General features: G+C 43.2%; 1 protein-coding gene across 2 annotated transcripts in view; it reads right to left on the bottom strand.

Annotated features, from left to right (window-relative positions):
• Window positions 1–18,438, bottom strand: part of lmbrd1 (LMBR1 domain containing 1) — a 438,470-nt gene that overhangs the window by 343,968 nt on the left and 76,064 nt on the right. For both annotated transcript variants that reach the window (XR_013962669.1, XM_080741062.1), the window contains exon 7: window positions 8,528–8,601. Coding sequence is in view for 1 of the 2 variants with exons in the window: in XM_080741062.1 (XP_080597188.1) it covers window positions 8,528–8,601 (74 nt within the window). In the remaining variant the exon portion in view is untranslated. The remainder of the gene's footprint in view (window positions 1–8,527; window positions 8,602–18,438) is intronic.

Below are 18,438 nucleotides of genomic sequence, written 5' to 3'. Positions count from 1 at the left end.
TGGAACTTGGAAGCAAACCCCATATCAACTACATTTTAGGTACAAATATTTCAATACAAAGTACAGACTTAAAGTAAGATTGAGATCAGATAAAATACAGCACGATGTTTTTATTAATTTTGAAAAATCAGCTTTTAAAAAAAGACAGCCTGTTACATTCTGTATACTAGCGGGGATTTATTTTTTTATGTTTTAAAGAAGGTTATATTTTCCCAGGTGCTTTGGCGGATCTTCTGCCAATTTTCAGTGAAACTGTTGATTATTTTTCCTATGCCCGCGGTAAAACTTATATAATTAATATATAATTAATTAAGTATGGAGAAAATACAAAACATTTGAATTGCACTAGTAAATTTGCAATGTGCAATATCTGCCCCATGTACTATAGACCAGGGGATAATACTGATATTTTCACAAATTGGTACCACCCAAGGTGGTACCAATCCATGGCAAGCATCTGTTTTGCACAAAAAACATTACTTGGGCTAAAACGGCCCCCTCAAATATGTGAAAAGTGATGACTCATCACTTTTCATCCCTTTTTCAAACCACTAAAGCGTCGTTTTTAGCGGAATGTGGTCCTTAAAGGGAAAGACCACCCATTTTCAATATTGAAATATGTCATTAATATACCTTAGAGGAGTTGTGTGGAAATAGAAAAAAAGTCCCCCCCCTTCTGTGTTGCCTAGAACTGGAGGATTGATTTTGGGGTTTGTATTGTAAATTACAACTTGATGACATCACACATTGTACTTTACAATACAAACCCCAAAATCAATCCTCCAGTTCTAGGCAACACAGAAGAGGGGGAACTTTTTTTCTATTTCCACACAACTCCTCTAAGGTATATTAATGACACAGTTCAATATTGAAAATGGGTGGTCTTCCCCTTTAATTAACATTCCTCAATGTTCCAGATGTACTGGTACAACATAGACAACATGAAAAGGTCAGCAAAGGTTGATGTTTTCCACTAAAATAACAAAACTGAGGGCATGTTGTTTTGCCACAGCATTTTCTACACAGAAGCTCAGAATGCAGCTCCACTCTTTAAAGGCGGGGTGCACTTGGCTGTTTTTTTTTTTGTTTTGTTTTTTGGCAGAGCAGAGAACTTTCAAAAGTAGAAAACAGTCAAACTTTTCTTTCCAGATAAGCTCATAAGAAGTTAACTGCTTTTTATCAGCTGACCAACGCTGCTCGGGAGGCTGGGAGAGATTTCCCACAACACCACCAGAGATGGAGATCGAGAAAGTCAAAGTTGATGAATGAGCGCCGACCAGAGAACCCCCACCCCACCCCCCCACCCTCCTCTTTGTTGTCTGTCTCCAAAGCCCCCCCCCCCCCCGCATTGGTCCATTGTTAAAGCTGCAATACAGATCTTATTTGAACGAATGTGGTAAATGGTGCATTTATAAAGCGCCTTTATCCAAGGCGCTTTACAGAGATTGTGCATTACATTCACCCATTCACACATTCACACATTCATACACCGATGGTGGTGGAAACCATGCAAGGCACCAACCTGCTCATCAGGAGCAACAAGGGGTTCAGAGTCTTGCTCAAGGACTCTTCCACACAAACTCTGGGGGAGCCCGGGATCGAACTGGGTACCGAGTGCCACGCTGCGAGCTTGTAGATCTGATATTTTTGAAAAATCGTGAAAATTTGAATTTGATTCTATCAGTGTCTTTTGAATCCTTCTAAGGTTTTTTTTAAAAACCTATGTTTCTATGTCAGCAATCTGGCCAGCCATCGTCAAAGAAAAGGTCCTTTTCACTTAACTGGAGCTCAGTTAGTCTGTTCTTGAGAGACTACTAGTGTCAGTGGTTCTCAAACCTTTTCATGTGAAGGACCCCCAAAATTATAGGTATTTGGCCACGGACCCCCCATCTCAAAATATTTAGTTCCTGGGACCACCCAGAAGCAAAATTTTAGTTACAAACGTTCGCTTTGAAAATACATATATTCAAAGATTTGCACACATTTTCACGACTTTTTCAAAAAATAGCAGATCTACAAGCTCGCAGCGCGGCACTTGGTGAAGCGCTGTGAGCTTGTATATCTGCTATTTTTCACTGGTTAAGGCATTCAATGAGTCTAGGCCTATAATATAACTACTAGCACATCTGCAGGGGTTGGATCCATGGTATCCTAACTAGACATTTAGACCCTGGGATCAGGTAGGACAACCTACTGGTTGACAAGTAGTACTGCATGAAGCTCACAAAGCACAGGGTTCGGGGGGTCAAACAGGGATTCTCTCTTTTGAGGAGACCTGGGTTGAAGCACTCCTAGACATAAGGGTCATTACACTACGCCAATCAGAACGCCTCCTCAACATGGCCGGTGTAGGACTACAAATGCAACCCGTGAATTGCAGCGTTTAAAAAAACGAAATATTTAAACTATAATGAATTAGTTGGTGGGTATGGACAGAGTCATCACAGGAACTCAGAATTCAGCTCAACTGAGCTCTCTTCTGCAGTGTGGATAATCATATCAAACCAAAACACACTCCAGGCACAGGCAGTGTTTATTTATCTTTTGGTTGTGCTTGTTTGTTTCACTCAGAAAACACATGAACATTGTCTTAAAGTGCGTGCCGAGCGAACGCGGCTACGGCTGCAGATGCCATTATTCTCAGTACAAACACAAACAATACCACCTCCTGTACCCTGGCGGCAGCAGCAGCAGCAGACAGAGGGTGGGTGGCTGCCCGCCTGGCGACTCATGATAGCGTGCAGCGTTTTATAGCTCGCCACTGTGGGAACCACTAGGCCAGAGGGTCAGTCAGGGGTAGCCGTTTGTTTTTTTCTTCTTACATCATTTGCCCGCTTGGGTAGGAGGCAAAAAATGCCCACCAAATCTGGCAGCAAGACCAACAGTTTGCACAGCACCAAGTCCGTAAATAAGGACACACGTGCATTCTACGCCAGTGTTTCTCAAATAGGGGTACGTGTACCCCTAGGGGTACGCGGAGGTACTGCAGGGGGTACTCAGAAAATGCACCCCCTAAAGAAAAATAGAAGTATCATGATAATATTATTCATAGTTAAATAATTGACTACAATTTGAATTGGAAGAAGAAAAAACATTTACTGTTATGTTTAATGATGACACTTGGAGCCTGATAGATGATAATAACCCAAATGACATGGTACCAGTTCAACTGGGATGTGTTTGAATGTAAGTTATTGACATGAAAACTGACTAAAATGCTATGGCCACAGTGTTGAAAAATAAATCTGTTCAGGAGGCACCGTTTGAAACTCTCACTCCAGTTCTTATTTTTTGTGATGTTATATTCTTGAAAAGGGGGTTTAACATAGCATCATATACCAATAGTTTTAATTGCAGTTGTATGAGGAAAATGTTGTCGGGTACAGGGGGTACTTGGATTCAAAAATCAGGGAAAATTGTGTTTTTATGTGGCCACACCCACCAGTTCATTAAGTATGTGGCCACACCCACCAGTTCATTAAGTATGCCTGGTTGTTCAGGTGGGAGGTGACCCAGCTGAAGATAGCCACACCCACAGTGTATGGTAAAAGGGGAGGGGTTGATTATATGATGTCATTTAATCTGTGTTTTTTCCACTGGGCCTTTTGACTAAGAGGCTTTCAGCTTTCAGGAAGTAAACACAAATACACAGGGAAGACAAATAAGCACATTATAACCCCACCAGGTGGCCTATTAGACCACCTCTTTAAATAACGAACTCACTGAATAATGTTTATCTACGTATGACTCCTTAACCGCTGAAGCGAAGCCCTGTATAATTTATTGTACGACAAATAGCAAAAATAGCCAGTCTGCAAGCTCAAAATGTGTTGTGACGTGTTGTGAGCTTGTAGATCAGCCATTCTATTTTCTTTTTTTATTTTACTTTGACAATTTAAAGAGTATGAATTGCATGAGGGTAAGGGATGGGACGATATGGACATTTCATATCACGATTATTGGAACCAAAATAATTGCGATTTAAGATATTATCACAATGATCAAAATACCCCCAACATCCATTATTCTGGGGCAGAACTGAGCAGTGGAGGCTGCGCAACAACGCCTGAGTGCATGCATGTGTGCACGTGTGTGTGTGTGTGTGTGTGTGTGTGTGCGTGCAGCTACAGTGTGTGTGTGTGTGTGTGTGTGTGTGTGTGTGTGTGTGTGTGTGTGTGTGTGCAGCTACAGTGTGTGTGTGTGTGTGTGTGTGTGTGTGTGTGTGTGTGTGTGTGTGTGTGTGCAGCTACAGTGTGTGTGTGTGTGTGTGTGTGTGTGTGTGTGTGTGTGTGTGTGTGTGTGTGTGTGTGTGTGTGTGTGTGTGTGTGCGTGCGTGTGTGTGCGTGCAGCTACAGTGTGTGTGTGTGTGTGTGTGTGTGTGTGTGTGTGTGTGTGTGTGTGTGTGTGTGTGTGTGTGTGTGTGTGCGTGCAGCTACAGTGTGTGTGTGTGTGTGTGTGTGTGTGTGTGTGTGTGTGTGTGTGTGTGTGCAGCTACAGTGTGTGTGTGTGTGTGTGTGTGTGTGTGTGTGTGTGTGTGTGTGTGTGTGTGTGTGTGCAGCTACAGTGTGTGTGTGTGTGTGTGTGTGTGTGTGTGTGTGTGTGTGTGTGTGTGTGTGTGTGTGTGTGTGTGTGTGTGCGTGTGTGTGTGCGTGCAGCTACAGTGTGTGTGTGTGTGTGTGTGTGTGTGTGTGTGTGTGTGTGTGTGTGTGTGTGTGTGTGTGTATGTGTGCGTGCAGCTACAGTGTGTGTGTGTGTGTGTGTGTGTGTGTGTGTGTGTGTGTGTGTGTGGCATGTGTGCTGTGTGTGTGTGTGTGTGTGCGTGCATGCGTGCACACGCGCGTGTGTGTGACTCAACAGTGCCACTCCTGCTACGGACAAAGCCAGCCACAGAGCCAGTTATAGGCAGCCACACACGAACATATTGCACTCTGGAGGAGCGGCTGACCACCGCTCAAAGGGACAGACATTCAGACAGACTGATAAATATAGACACCCACTGCGCTAGGCCTAACGAGTAGGACAAAAGCATCTCACAGAAGAAGACTCAGACGTTTTGCAATCTGCTGCGGTTGAATATTAATTTGGTGGCACCACAAGAAGTATCAGGCTGGCCAAAAAAGAAACAGAAAAAAAAGGAGGGGAAAAGGACAAAGGGGAGAAAAAAAGTGAAAGCTCGAAGCTGCTTGCACTTGCATTTACTTAAAGTGCACCAGGCTGCAGCAGTGCTATATGCAGTTTACATCCCAGAGAGTTGTTTGAATTAACGGTGAGTGGCCACCTATAGGCACAAAAAAACTAGTGATAAATTAACCCAAGGAGTCATGGACAACATTGCTGCTGCGTACGGCGCCCGTCACTTAGATTCCATTAGGTTAATCATGCATAATAGTAACACAAAGCAAAGAATGATAAATCACCAACAGCTCCTTTGCAAATATGGTATGGCTGGGTAGGGTGCCACCGAGAAGGGCTTTGCAGCTCAAAGATAGGGCAGAACAGAGAGCACCGAGAAAGTACATGAAAGGATGAGAGATGAAAAAAACTGTGTGCACAAGTGGGGGAGAACTGTGTGCATGTCTATGTACGCGCGCGCGCGAGAGAGAGAGAGAGAGAGAGAGAGAGAGGGAGAGGGAGAGAGAGAGAGAGAGAGGAGAGGAGAGAGAGAGAGGAGAGAGAGAGAGAGAGAGAGAGAGGGAGAGAGAGAGAGAGAGAGGAGAGAGAGAGAGAGAGAGAGGAGGGAGAGAGAGAGAGAGAGAGAGGGGAGAGAGAGAGAGAGAGAGAGAGACACTGTAGAGGGCGGGAAGCCCCAGCTGTTTTGTTCCAGGGGGTTCATTTCTTTGATTGACTTGGATCAAAACAAAGAACATCAAAAACAAAAGGCGCGCCAGGAGTTGTGATTTCCACAGGGTGCTCATCGAGCCTGGAACAACATGGGGTCAATGCAGAGCCGGGGGCACATTTTCCACCCTCAATCAACACTTTATTCTGGGTAATTAACCGCTCTTTTAGTCCGTTTAGACCGGGAACGCATATATTATGCTTTAACTATTAAAAAATAGCAGATCTACAAGCTCACAGCGCAGCTTCTAAATCCTTCTAAGGTTTTTTTGAAAAACCTATGTATTTGGCCAAGGACCCCCCCATCTCAAAATATGTTGTTCTAGGGACCCCTCCAGAAGCAAATATTTGAGTTAAAAAATACGATTTTTCAAAAATAGCAGATATACAAGCTCACAACACGGCACAGAGTTCCTCGCTGCAAGCTTGTAGATCTGCTATTTGTCAATAGCTAAAGTATAAAATAATTGTAGGCCTAAATGGGTTAAAAAAATAAAAACAGTGAAAAGGCAAATACAGAAAGCAGTGCGTGAATCCCGGCTGAGAGGGATTAGAGTTCCTACAGGAGGATCGGTCGTACAGCTCACTATAAGTTGTATTATTTATTGAGAGCGCTTTGCGTTGGATTGTTGCACGAGTAGGAAGAAGATGGATGGTTTTGAGGCTCGACAAGGAATCAGAGATGGGCATTGGCTGTCACTCTGGGACACTGAGCCCATACCTGCACATTAGTCCCTTTTTAAACCCATTTAGGCCTAGAACTATTGAATGCTTTAGCTGTTGAAAAATAGCAGATCTACAAGCTGCGAGCTTGTAGGAATATAATTGAATATAATTATGTATTTTTAAAGCAAACGTTTAATTTGTAACTCAAATTTTGCTTCTGGGGGGTTCTGGGGGGTAGATATTTTGAGATGGGGGTCCATGGCCAAATAAATATCATTTTGGGGGTCCTTCACATGAAAAGGTTTGAGAACCACTGACATAGTAGTCTCTCAAGAACAGACTAACTGAGCTCCATTTAAGTGAAAAGGACCTTTTCTTTGACGATGGCTGGCCAGATTGCTGACATAGAAACATAGGTTTTCAACAAACCTTAGAAGGATTCAAAAGACACTTATAGAATCGGGTCAAAATTTGAATTTTCACGATTTAAAAAAAAATAGCAGATCTACAAGCTCGCAGTGAGCTTGTATATCTGCTATTTTTTTTATAGTAAAAGCATCAAATAATGATACACAACGATGTGTACCCGTTCTAAATGGGTTAAACCGTCCAGCTCTGTCTGGCAGCCGTCTGTATCGACAGCACAACCATCAGCCAGCCGCCTTCCAGGGAATGTTCACAGTCTAGTTACCATCATAATGACTGTGAGAAATGGACGACATTAACAAGTGTTACGGGATAGTCAATCTTTCATATCTTGGAGGGAGGGAAGGGGGGAAAAAGAGACGGAAATGTAGACGTCAGAATGCTGGGAGAATCAGAACGCAGGCATATATTAATGCCTGGACATTGTGATAGCTATATAGCTAGATATATATATATATATATATATATATATAGACAGCAGATAAGTGTGATGGAGGGTGGAGCACATATCATGTGATCGTCTCTGGCAGCCGTCTGAGTGATTGAATGCCAAAACTTTAGATTCACACAGCATTCACTGAAAGACCGTCTGCCGGCTGCATGCGCACTAAAATGATGTCAAACTCTTTGTGCACAAAACTAGCTTCAACCCACGTAAAGCCCATATGGGTGACCGGAGTCTATACAAAGGCTGGGCGATATTAGAAAAACCTTCGATATTCGTTAATGTTGTTGTTTAATTATCACGATATTAGTAAAAACAATTGCATTATAGTCTTCAATGTTTTTCTGCTTTAGATCCACTGCTTGCCCTAACCCAGATAATGAATAGCATAGAATAAAGAGATGAAATGCCTTATTTCCATTTTTTCCCCACACCTGGTTACAGATAGACTGCTTTTCTGCATGTGCATGCATAGTGTGTATGTAAATTAATTTGACACGCGGGGCGGCCATGAATGGCAGCAGCCGCGCGCACCATGGGCACGCACAGCGTGCACAGAGCAATACAAAAAACAGGTAAACAACATAGGATTCGATTATGGCAGTTAACCGACATTATTTATGGAAACCTCTGGCATCCATCGTGTTAACTATTGAAAAATAGCAGATATAGCGAGCTTGTAGATCTGCTATTTTTTGAAAAATGTAAAAATGTGTGCAAGAGTCTTTGAATATCTTTGACCCGATCTTTGACACGACTTCTAAATCCTTCCTCTAAATCAGTGGTTTTCAAACTTTTTCATGTCAAGGACCCCCAAAATTACATTTATTCGGCTGCAGACCCCCCATCTCAAAATATGTTGTTCCATGAAAAAAAGAATGTCATACAGTCAACACAAAATGACAAATGTGCGACAAAAAAAACAAAAGTAATTTGTTCTACTTTTTTTTTGAAGGATGTTACCCAAAGTTGCATAAGTCAAATGTACTCCACGGGGCGACGAACGGAACGGAACAGGCCATGTCCATTAAGTTAGTGGGCTAGCAAACATTTTGGAGATCATCATCTCGTTGGAAGGGGAGTGTTATTTTATGGCCCGTTATGGCCCTCCCTGACAACGGATCAGACTTCTCAGGCCCCTCCCCCACTCACCGTGTAAGTGATCACTGCCAGCATGCCGAGCAGGGTCAGGGAGCTGATGGAGAAAGACAGAGCAGGTAGGCCATCTGCGGGAGGAAGAGAGAGAGAGAGAGCAGAGAGAGAGAGAGAGAGAGAAGCCATTAGCCCATTTAGGCCTAGAATTATTGAATGCTTTAACCAGTGAAAAATAGCAGATATACAAGCTCACAGCGCGGTTGTAACTCAAATTTTACTTCTGGGTGGTCCCTGGAACTAAATATTTTTTTGAGATGCGGGTCCGTGGCCAAATAAATATCATTTTTGGGGGGGTCCTTCACATGAAAAGGTTTGAGAACCACAGACATAGTAGTCTCTCGAGAACAGACTAACTGAGCTCCAGTTGAAGTGAAAAGGACCTTTTCTTTGACGATGGCTGGCCAGATTGCTGACATAGAAACATAGGGTTTTTTAAAAAAAAACCTTAGAAGGATTCAAAAGACACTTATAGAATCGGGTCAAAATTCAAATTTTCACGATTTTTCAAAAAATAGCAGATCTACAAGCTCGCAGCGCGGCACTCGGTGCCGCGCTGTGAGCTTGTATATCTGCTATTTTTCAATAGTTAAAGCATAAAATAATGATACACAACAACGTTCTGTACCCGTTCTGAATGGGTTAGAGTTACAGTTCTGCCCTCTGACAGAGAGAGAGAGAGAGAGAGCCTGGCCACTCTGATGCCGCAGTGTGCCTGCCAAGCGCTAAGAGCCTGCCCCCCCCCCCCCCCCCCCGTATAGCTCAAATGATGTATGTGCACTTTGGGGATATTTCAGCGAGCAGCGCTTGTTTCAGATTATTTTCCTTTTCCCATTGTTCCACATTCCGCTGCCGGGCTGTCATTTAAAGGTCACGGACACATTTACCCCCAGAGCAAATATCTGAGTAGACGGTGAGAAGAGGAAAAAAAGGAGAACCACCATATGTCTTTTTTCAAATACATACCTTGACTGAATGACTGGCTTTGAAATAATTCTTAAGTGAACACTTTTCTAAACTAAAGGACGCATTACATCAAATTACACTTTTTCTTCATTTTGTTGTGTTCCGTGTGCCTTCTACTACCTCCACGAATGAAATCCGAACACGCAGTTGTCATTTCTTGTGGTCTATTAAAGTGTTATACACCAACGGGTTGTTTGATTTGCCTCCCAATATTACCTAACATAGGGCAACCCTTCTTCCCCATATCTCAACTCAACAACGACCGTTCTCTCACACCGCATTAAAACCAGGACGTACTCTGGACTACCATGAATTCCTCTTTGTATTTGTATATCTGTGGACTCGAAAATATATAGTTCTAAGCCAATATCTTAATTACACCCATTGTGAAGTTTGTTTATGCTTAATGATGAATATAATAATGATCATTATGTGTCTATTTAAATTGATTAACCCGCTGGGGCTGCCCAACCCACCAATCCTCAATTCCCGGAGGGGTGGGGATAGACTAGCCTGACACTTCAGTCCGCACATCACCACCCCCTGCTGGTGGGTGGTGTGTAGTGTGGACTGAAGCTGCACACATTTTAATCTATTTCGAAAGCGCCCAAAGAGCGGGCGCATTGAATGGGCCAATCAGGGTTGTATGCTTGGGGCACGTGGTAGGCTGCTCCGGTCCCAGCCCCCTCCAAACAGAGCTCTTGAGCTCACGTGAGACTCGCTCGTGGACTCTGATTGGTGTCCTCTGCCCACGTGAGAGTCTAGTGGACTCTGATTAGTCCGTGAAAACTGTCATGGCGGAGTCAGACTCGACTCGTATTATTTTAATAAACTATGAAATAGTGCCGTTTCTTCACGTTTTAATACCATTTTGCACTAACGTAAACATGCAGACATATAATATGTTATGAGAAATAACGTATTTTTGCAATGTCACGCCACGTCGCCGTCGCGTGTGTGTGTGTGTGTGTATGTGTGTGTGTGTGTGTGTGTGACGTCAATAGGCTTTAGCCCCCCCCCCCGCCGAAATAGAATGTCTGCCCTCAATTTCAGACTCTCATCCCGAAGTGAAACGTAGTGTGAGATGTCTGGCGCTCGCAGTCAGGCAAGGGATAGACTAAAACATCTCTTACAAAGAGAAACCTTTTGGAGTTTTAAACTTGAAGCTATGGAGTTTCCAGGCCTCAATGATGAAATAGATTATGCACCTTTTTTTATAATTGTTTGGTCTGCTAAGGGATTTGGAATTATTGTAAAGTGATTATTTTTTTGTGCTTGAGTACCTACAAACTGTTTTGTTTATTTTTTGTTTTCTTTTTGGTGTTTTAAAGTGGTATTGGGTAGGTTTTCATGTTCTCTATAAGTCTACATTATGTCTTGGCGTGGTGTTAGCCTCCCAATCAACATATATATGAGCTTGTGATGTCATATCCTGTTTCCTATAAAAGCCATGTGTGTTCTGCATTTTTGCTTAGTCACCCTGAAGAAGGCATAATGTGCCGCAACGCGTAGGTGCATTTCTTTATATTCCTGCTACGCATTAGCCCTGAAATAAAGGCTTTTTAACTTTCCCCCAAGAGTCCCTTGGTCGAGGGGGCATGATGGCGCAGTGGTTAGCGCTTCACCTCACAGCCCAAAAGGTCCTGGGTTCGATTGCCGCCGGGGGACGCTGTGGGTGCTGGGGGCGTGTTTCTCCCTCCGCGTCATCAGCGCCCACACCCTAGGTGGGGTCGGCGATAGGGCCTTTCTGTGTGGAGTTTGCATGTTCTCCCCGTGTCTCCTAGGGTTGATACCCTCACAAAAACATGCAGTAATCCTGGTCTCAATAATGCCTCCCCCTGGCCAGTCGGGGCGCTTGATGGAGGGGAAAGCAACTGGTTGGAATAACGTGTTCCGTCCACGCACTACGTCCAAACCAGGGAAATCCCCCCCGTCAGGTGATAAGAAACAACTTGGACTACTCATGCATTGAAGGAAGTATGAGGTCAGTCCGTTGTCTCCCCAGGCGCGGCAGAGGGAGAGCAGAGCCCAGGATTTTACATATAATTGGCACTGGGTGAAAAATGCAAAAAAAAAAAAAAAAAAAAGAGTGCCTTGGTCTAACTTTTATTCCACCAAACCTCCGTGTTCTTTTATCCATTGTAACTCGTGGAGCCTCAGAGAGTAACCAAATGGACCTCCTACCACTTCACTACACTACACGGTACACTGTAATGGTGTCTTGTCTCAAAGCAGCAGGCAGTGCTCACTATGTGCGCTTCTTCGCCCTAACAAGAAGTTTGACTGACAGACAAACTCCCTCAACAACTCGCACAGCAGACAGAACAGGTCATTTATCACTGTACTGTAGCTGGATAAGATGAAAACACATGCAAAGAGAACAAAAATGAAAATGTCTTATCGAAGGTTGGTTTTAAAAAAAAAACACACACACATTTCAAGTCCCTGAACAGATACAATATCTTTTTGAAAAAACTGCATGAAATGTCTACTTTAATACACAAGCGTTGACATAGCTTTTCATATTTCCAAGTCTTTGCTGTTTCCAAAGCATGAGAGAAGATATTGTAGATGGGTTTTCATTTTTAACACAGGGTTACTTTTCCATCAGTGCTTCCATTCAGTTCTCTGTCCAACACATTCTCCTTTGAATTGTGGCTGCACCTAGACATAGCTTAGATAAAATAATGATGACATTGTTCAGGAGAAATTGAAACAGTTTACTAGGTGAGTTGCAATTATTCAAACATAATGTCAGGCCCAGGGACGTGCTGGGCCCCTGATTCAGCCCGGGAAAAAGAGTTGTAGAGGCCCTCATTGTTGCTACTCAGAGATTTGCCATTTCAGATCATGACAAGTGACAAGCCAGTGAGCCAATTACATGAGTTATATTTTGTCATTGTCGGGTGGAAACCCTAACCCAAAACCATTTTAAAAATGATTTAAACTAGTGAAAACAGACGATCTACAAGCACACAAGGCCTCGCGGTGCGAGGCGTTGTGTGCTTGCAGATCTGCTGTTTTCACTACTTTTGTGCAACGGCCTTGTATGATGAAAGCAGGGCTTTGCTTTGCAAAAAAAATTACAAATTTGAAACTTGGAGATACAAGGTTTCTGCCCGACAGTGACGATTTACTTTGTTGGCCACCCAGCCCCCAAAATGGAACGAAGGCCGACATTTTATTCGTATTTTTTTCCTAATGGCCGGCCTGGACCGGCCAGGAATGAACCGGTCGTTCGGGAGTTGTCCCGCTTTTCCCAATGGCCAGCACGTCCCTGGTCAGGCCATATCCAGAGACTAACAAATGTTGGCGATGTTACAGAAAAATAAAAAATAAAAGGCGTTTGATAACATTAGCTATTCATCTATACATACATTTGTAAACTGCAGCCAGCGGTTTTTATTTATTTGTTAGACACGACCAAATGCAGCACTCCAATTGGCTATAACGTCCGCCCAGTCCAGGGGATCTTAACGTCCGCCCAGCCCATGGATCTGTAACCCTACACCAGCACATATAACAAGCCTGCAAGCAGCTGTTGTCACGGTTACGCTCCACCCAGCCCACGGCCAGCCCACTGAATCTCACAGCTGATCCACAAAACCATTAGCGCGACAAACAAAACAACTCCGGCAGCAAGCACACACAGGAGGACAACAAAACAACTCCAGCTAACAAACTAACTCCAGCTAACAAACTAACTCCAGCTAACAAACTAACTCCAGCAAGCGCACACACTGGAGGACTCCCTTTGCAATCCTGCAATGACGAACTTACATGCTGCTTCAGCTAAAAAAGGTAATTATTGTATTGCAATTCTTTAACAACGTGGCGAGGGGGGCTAGACAGGAGCGCCGCGTAGCGGCGCGAGTTTCTAGTGAGCTTACAAAACTCAATTCCGTGTTTGGGTGAAAGTTGTGAAGATGGGTGTTATCAAACCCATCAGCACCGATTTAACTCATTTGCTGCTATGGCCGAGGAGCCTGAAAAAAATCCCGCTGTACGGCCCTGCCATGCCCGAGGAACCCGAGAATTTCACGTTAAAAAAAAAAAAAAAAAAAAATCTTTGACCCCAAAAAATGTAGTAGGCATGATAGCAATCGCGAAATTGCATGTTTAACCCCCATAGCAACCCCATCTTTCAAACATGGCAGCCATCTTTGTTTACATTTTAGGAAAACATAATGGCTTGTATCTCATGAATGCCTGAACGGATTTCCATTCTGATTTTTTTGTTTGAAAGCTGTGAGCAATGTGGACACACGTGGTGCATTATCTAGGCATGGGTGTGCATGATCCGTGCACTATGAATTACATGGAAGTCTATGGAGACAGGGGCATATGAGAGTACGAAGGTATTGTTAAATGGCAGCAAATGAAACACATTTACCCTAGCATCCCTATTCTGGGGTGAACATTTTATGCAAAGAGGCAAACTTTATTCGGGCCCTCTACTTTGTGCATTCGGAAAAACATAAAAAAAGTGCCGCTTTGTTCTTGTTCGTTCCCTGACACCTACTGCATCTTCGGATGGGACGATATTATGAAACATTCAGATCGCGATTATTGTGACAAAAGAAATCGCGCATTTACGATTTTATCACGATAATCAAAATCCATTATCCTGGGGTGGAACATTTGCCAAAAAACAGCAGATCTACAAGCTCACAACGCGTCACAATGTGACGCGTTGTGAGCTTGTAGATCGGCTGTTTTTTGGCAAGGATATTTGATAGAGTGAAAAAACCTCAAGTACATATATTATAAGTACCTTTTACATAGAGGGTTTAAGTGGTACCGGATATGCAGCTCAGATAAAAATAAAAGGTGAATTGATCCCAGTGCATGACGGAGGACGATATCACGATAAATTAAATCTCCACGATACAATTATCGCGAGTGTTTTTCATCACGATAAACGATAATGTCGCGCATCGTCCCGTCCCTAGTTCAAAGAGGCGAACTTTAATTCGGGCCCTCTACTTTGTGCATTCTGAAAACATAAAAAAAAGTGCCGCTTTGTTCTTGTTCGTTCCCTAACACCTACTGCATCTAGGGATGGGACGATAAGTGATATTATCGTTTATCGTGATAAAAAACACTCGCGATAATCGTATTATGGAGATTTATTTGATCGTGATATCGTCCTCCGTCATGCACTGGGATCAATTCACCTTTTATTTGCAGAGCTGCATATCCGGTACCATTTTTTAAACCCTCTATTGGTAAAAGATACTTATAATATACGTACTTGATACAGTCTTTTTCTCTCACTCTCTATCGAATAGCCGATCTACAAGCTCACAACGCGTTGTGAGCTTGTAGATCTGCTATTTTTTTGGCAAATCATGTTCCGCCCCAGGATAATGGATTTTGATTATCGCGATAACATCGTAAATCGCGATTTCTTTTGTCAAAAATAATCGTGATATGAAATGTTCATATCGTCCCATCCTTAACTGTATCCTGAAGCAGCTTCCTAACACGGGCACAGTATATCAACATCTGGTCCTGGCACCGTAGGCTGACTTGATGCGTGTCACCTCTGATTGAGACGGAGAGGGGACCGCCCGTCAGGCCAGGGCACCGGTGGGTGCCAGGCCAGCTGTCAGGACGGTTGCCAGAAAGACAGGGATTGATGAAGAGACTGATCGTCCCCTCTCCCCTGTCAGGATCCCAGCTGTCATAAGGTGCCACGTGAACACCGCACACTGGTCCCCGTTCGCGGTTTACCCCACACACGGCTTAGTGGGACTCGGCCCACCTGTCGGCACGGGCATGGCTTAGCGGCATGCTCGCAGGCAAAGCAAACAGCTTCAAACACAAACCCTTCTCCTTGGGAGTGACATTTAACTACGAGTACGAACTTCCCACATCACGGCGGGTAAAGTATAAGCCTTCGGTAACATTTATCACTCTCATTTCACAAGCAGCAGGACAGGAGGACGGGGGGGAAGAGATAAATTATATACCTACCGTCTATTGTGCTGTGGTGAAAAAAGAAAGACCAAACAAAAACTTTAAAGTGTGACAGCAGCTTCTTCGACGAGCATTAACATGTGAATAGGCGTCTCCTATTCTCGGGTGTTTCTTTGTGATCTTGCCGCCATTGTTAAGTGGCGATCTAGCTTGGTAAAGGAGACAATGGCTTCGTGTTCGGCATGGAGAGCATTCTGTTCACGAACTCGGCACAAAGACGGGGATGGGTGTTTGTTGCTTCTCTGCGCGCTTCCTTGAGCAGATTTTCCGGGGATTAGACAAGAGAGAATATCGTCTATTATCGATGGAGCTCCACATCTGGCTGCAAAGCCATGATTCCAACAGCAACACTGGAATAACCAAAACTTAGGAAAGCCTTGACAAGGTACACTCACAGCGAACACAGCCTTGCAATAGAGAAAGGCCGCCCGCCACAGACAGACCCCACTTCCAAGGGAAGACAGACTATGCACACAAAATGTGGTGGAAACAGAGCTACACTTTCTAACCACCTGCCCACTATACCAAGACATCAGAGACGCATACTTCCCCACAGATTACGCACACCCAAAGTGAGTTTGTAAACCTGACCAACGACTAAAAAACGCCCCATACCTACTGGGAGAAATACAACAATGTGCGAACACAGCAGCAAGATTTGTGAACTGTTGCGATAAAAGAAGGCTAGAGAATGGAATACAATCATCACCCTAAGGTCTACAAACCACTGAACGGCATCCAGACCTATACTGCACTGCACATACAGTATAAACAGAGCTGCTACCTTTAAACACCTTTTAAATGTGAGGCTTTTTTTCTTTTCCTTCATTTGTATGCTACTGAAATTGTATTGAGAAAAAATAAATGCTGATATTTGGTCCAAAATGCTTCATACCCTGTATATACATAGCGACACAATAGCTCTGTTTGCACAATGCTGTACCCCCTCCAACTCTATATATGTTCCCCATTTTCAACAGTTTTTTATTATGTTTTGAAACTTGCTTTGGCAATGCAAACGTATGTTTTCTCATGCCAATAAAGCTCCTTTGAATTGAATTGAATTGAATTGGAATGAGAGGTCTCTTATCTTGCTGTGCATATAGTAGGCCTTCAGGCTTGTGTACAGAGAGGAGACTTGCACAGGGAGGTGTTTATTAAACCCATTTAGGCCTAGCATTATTGAATGCTTTAACCAGTGAAAAATAGCAGATATACAAGCTCACAGCGCGGCACCGAGTGCCGCGCTGCGAGCTTGTAGATCTGCTATTTTTGAAAAAGTCGTGAAAATGTGTGCAAATCTTTGAATATATGTAATTTCAAAGCAAACGTTTGTAACTCAAATTTTGCTTCTTGGGGGTCCCTGGAACTAGATATTTTGGGATGCGGGTCCGTGGCCAAATAAATCATTTTGTCACATGAAAAGGTTTCAAATATCACCTTCACATGAAAAGGTTTGAGAACCACTGACATAGTAGTCTCTCAAGAACAGACTAACTGAGCTCCAGTTAAGTGAAAAGGACCTTTTCTTTGACGATGGCTGGCCAGATTGCTGACATAGAAACATATTTCCTTAGAAGGATTCAAAAGACACTTATAGAATCGGGTCAAAATTCTAATGTTCACGATTTTTCAAAAATAGCAGATCTACAAACTCGCAGCGCGGGCTTGTATATCTGCTATTTTTCATTAGTTAAAGCATAAAATAATTATACACAATATGTGTACCCGTTCTGAATGGGTTAAAGAGCACCTTTAGCCTAAGCACTTGGCCCTGGCTTCTCTCTCTCTCTCATGATATAATCACACAGCAGCTATGGTGGTGGTGACACATAAAGCTCACTACAGAAGGGTTCCAGGAAGAACCAAGCGGTACCAAGAAGATGCACATGAGACCAGGGGTGTCCCACCAAATTCTGGGCCCTGGCGGGTACAAGGATTCACTGGATTATTTTGTACTTTAACTATTGTAAAAAATAGCAGATATACAAGCTCACAGCAGCTTGTAGATCTGCTATTTTTGAAATTATTTCAAATCCTTCTAAGTTTTTTTGACAAAACTATGTTTCTATGTCAGTGGTGCGCAAACCTTTTCATGTGAAGGACCCCCAAAATGTTGTGTATTCTCAAAACATTTAGTACCAGGGACCCCCCCCCCCCCCCCAGAAGCAAAATTTGAGTTAAAAATGTTCGCTTAAAAAATACATATATTCAAAGATTCGCACACATTTTCACGACTTTTCAAAAATAGCAGATCTACCGCGCTGTGAGATTGTATATTATGCTATGTTTCAATAGATAAAGTATAAAATAATTAAGGCCCCTCCGCCTTGGGCCCTAGTAACTCAGTCCCACTCCCACTCCCCCCCCCCCCGCTTGTGATGCCCTTGCAGGAGACTGTTTTAAAGGTGTTAGGGATGAGAGGAAATCTCCATAACCCTGCAGTGTAGGGTGTCTGCCAGGATGAAGATAAACAATCATTTGGTGGACATCATAAATTGTGGGAAAACATATTTGATTGATAAGTATGGGCTAAAAAAAAAACATCTATAATCAGTCAGGGCAACAGGACAAACTAATCATGTTTTGAATGATAAAATTGCCGCTTTTCAGAGAGCAGGAATTATAACACAAATATAAAACTCTACAGCACTGACTTGATATTTTAACTCTTGAATGCCTTCCCTCAAGTACAGCAAGTAGCTCAAAATGTAAGTTATGATTTTGTTAACAATTTTGCTGCCATTTTAAACATAGCTGTAGTAAGCAGCTGCCAAATTGTCCTTACCTTTTAACGTGGGCACATGCACGCATAGTGCATGATCTGTGCGCGACTCATGTAGTAGACCGGTAGACAAGATGACAGCTTTCGAATAAAAAAAAATCCTTTGGAATAGACAAATCCGTTGCCAGGCTGTTACCCCTGCTGTATCCGCCGGTGTTACATAAGAAAACATTGGAAA

The sequence above is a fragment of the Nannobrachium achirus genome (genome assembly GCF_963921795.1).
Source record: "Nannobrachium achirus genome assembly, chromosome: 13".
Classification (NCBI taxonomy): Eukaryota; Metazoa; Chordata; class Actinopteri; order Myctophiformes; family Myctophidae; genus Nannobrachium; species Nannobrachium achirus.
This window is presented reverse-complemented; position numbering and strand designations above follow the sequence as displayed.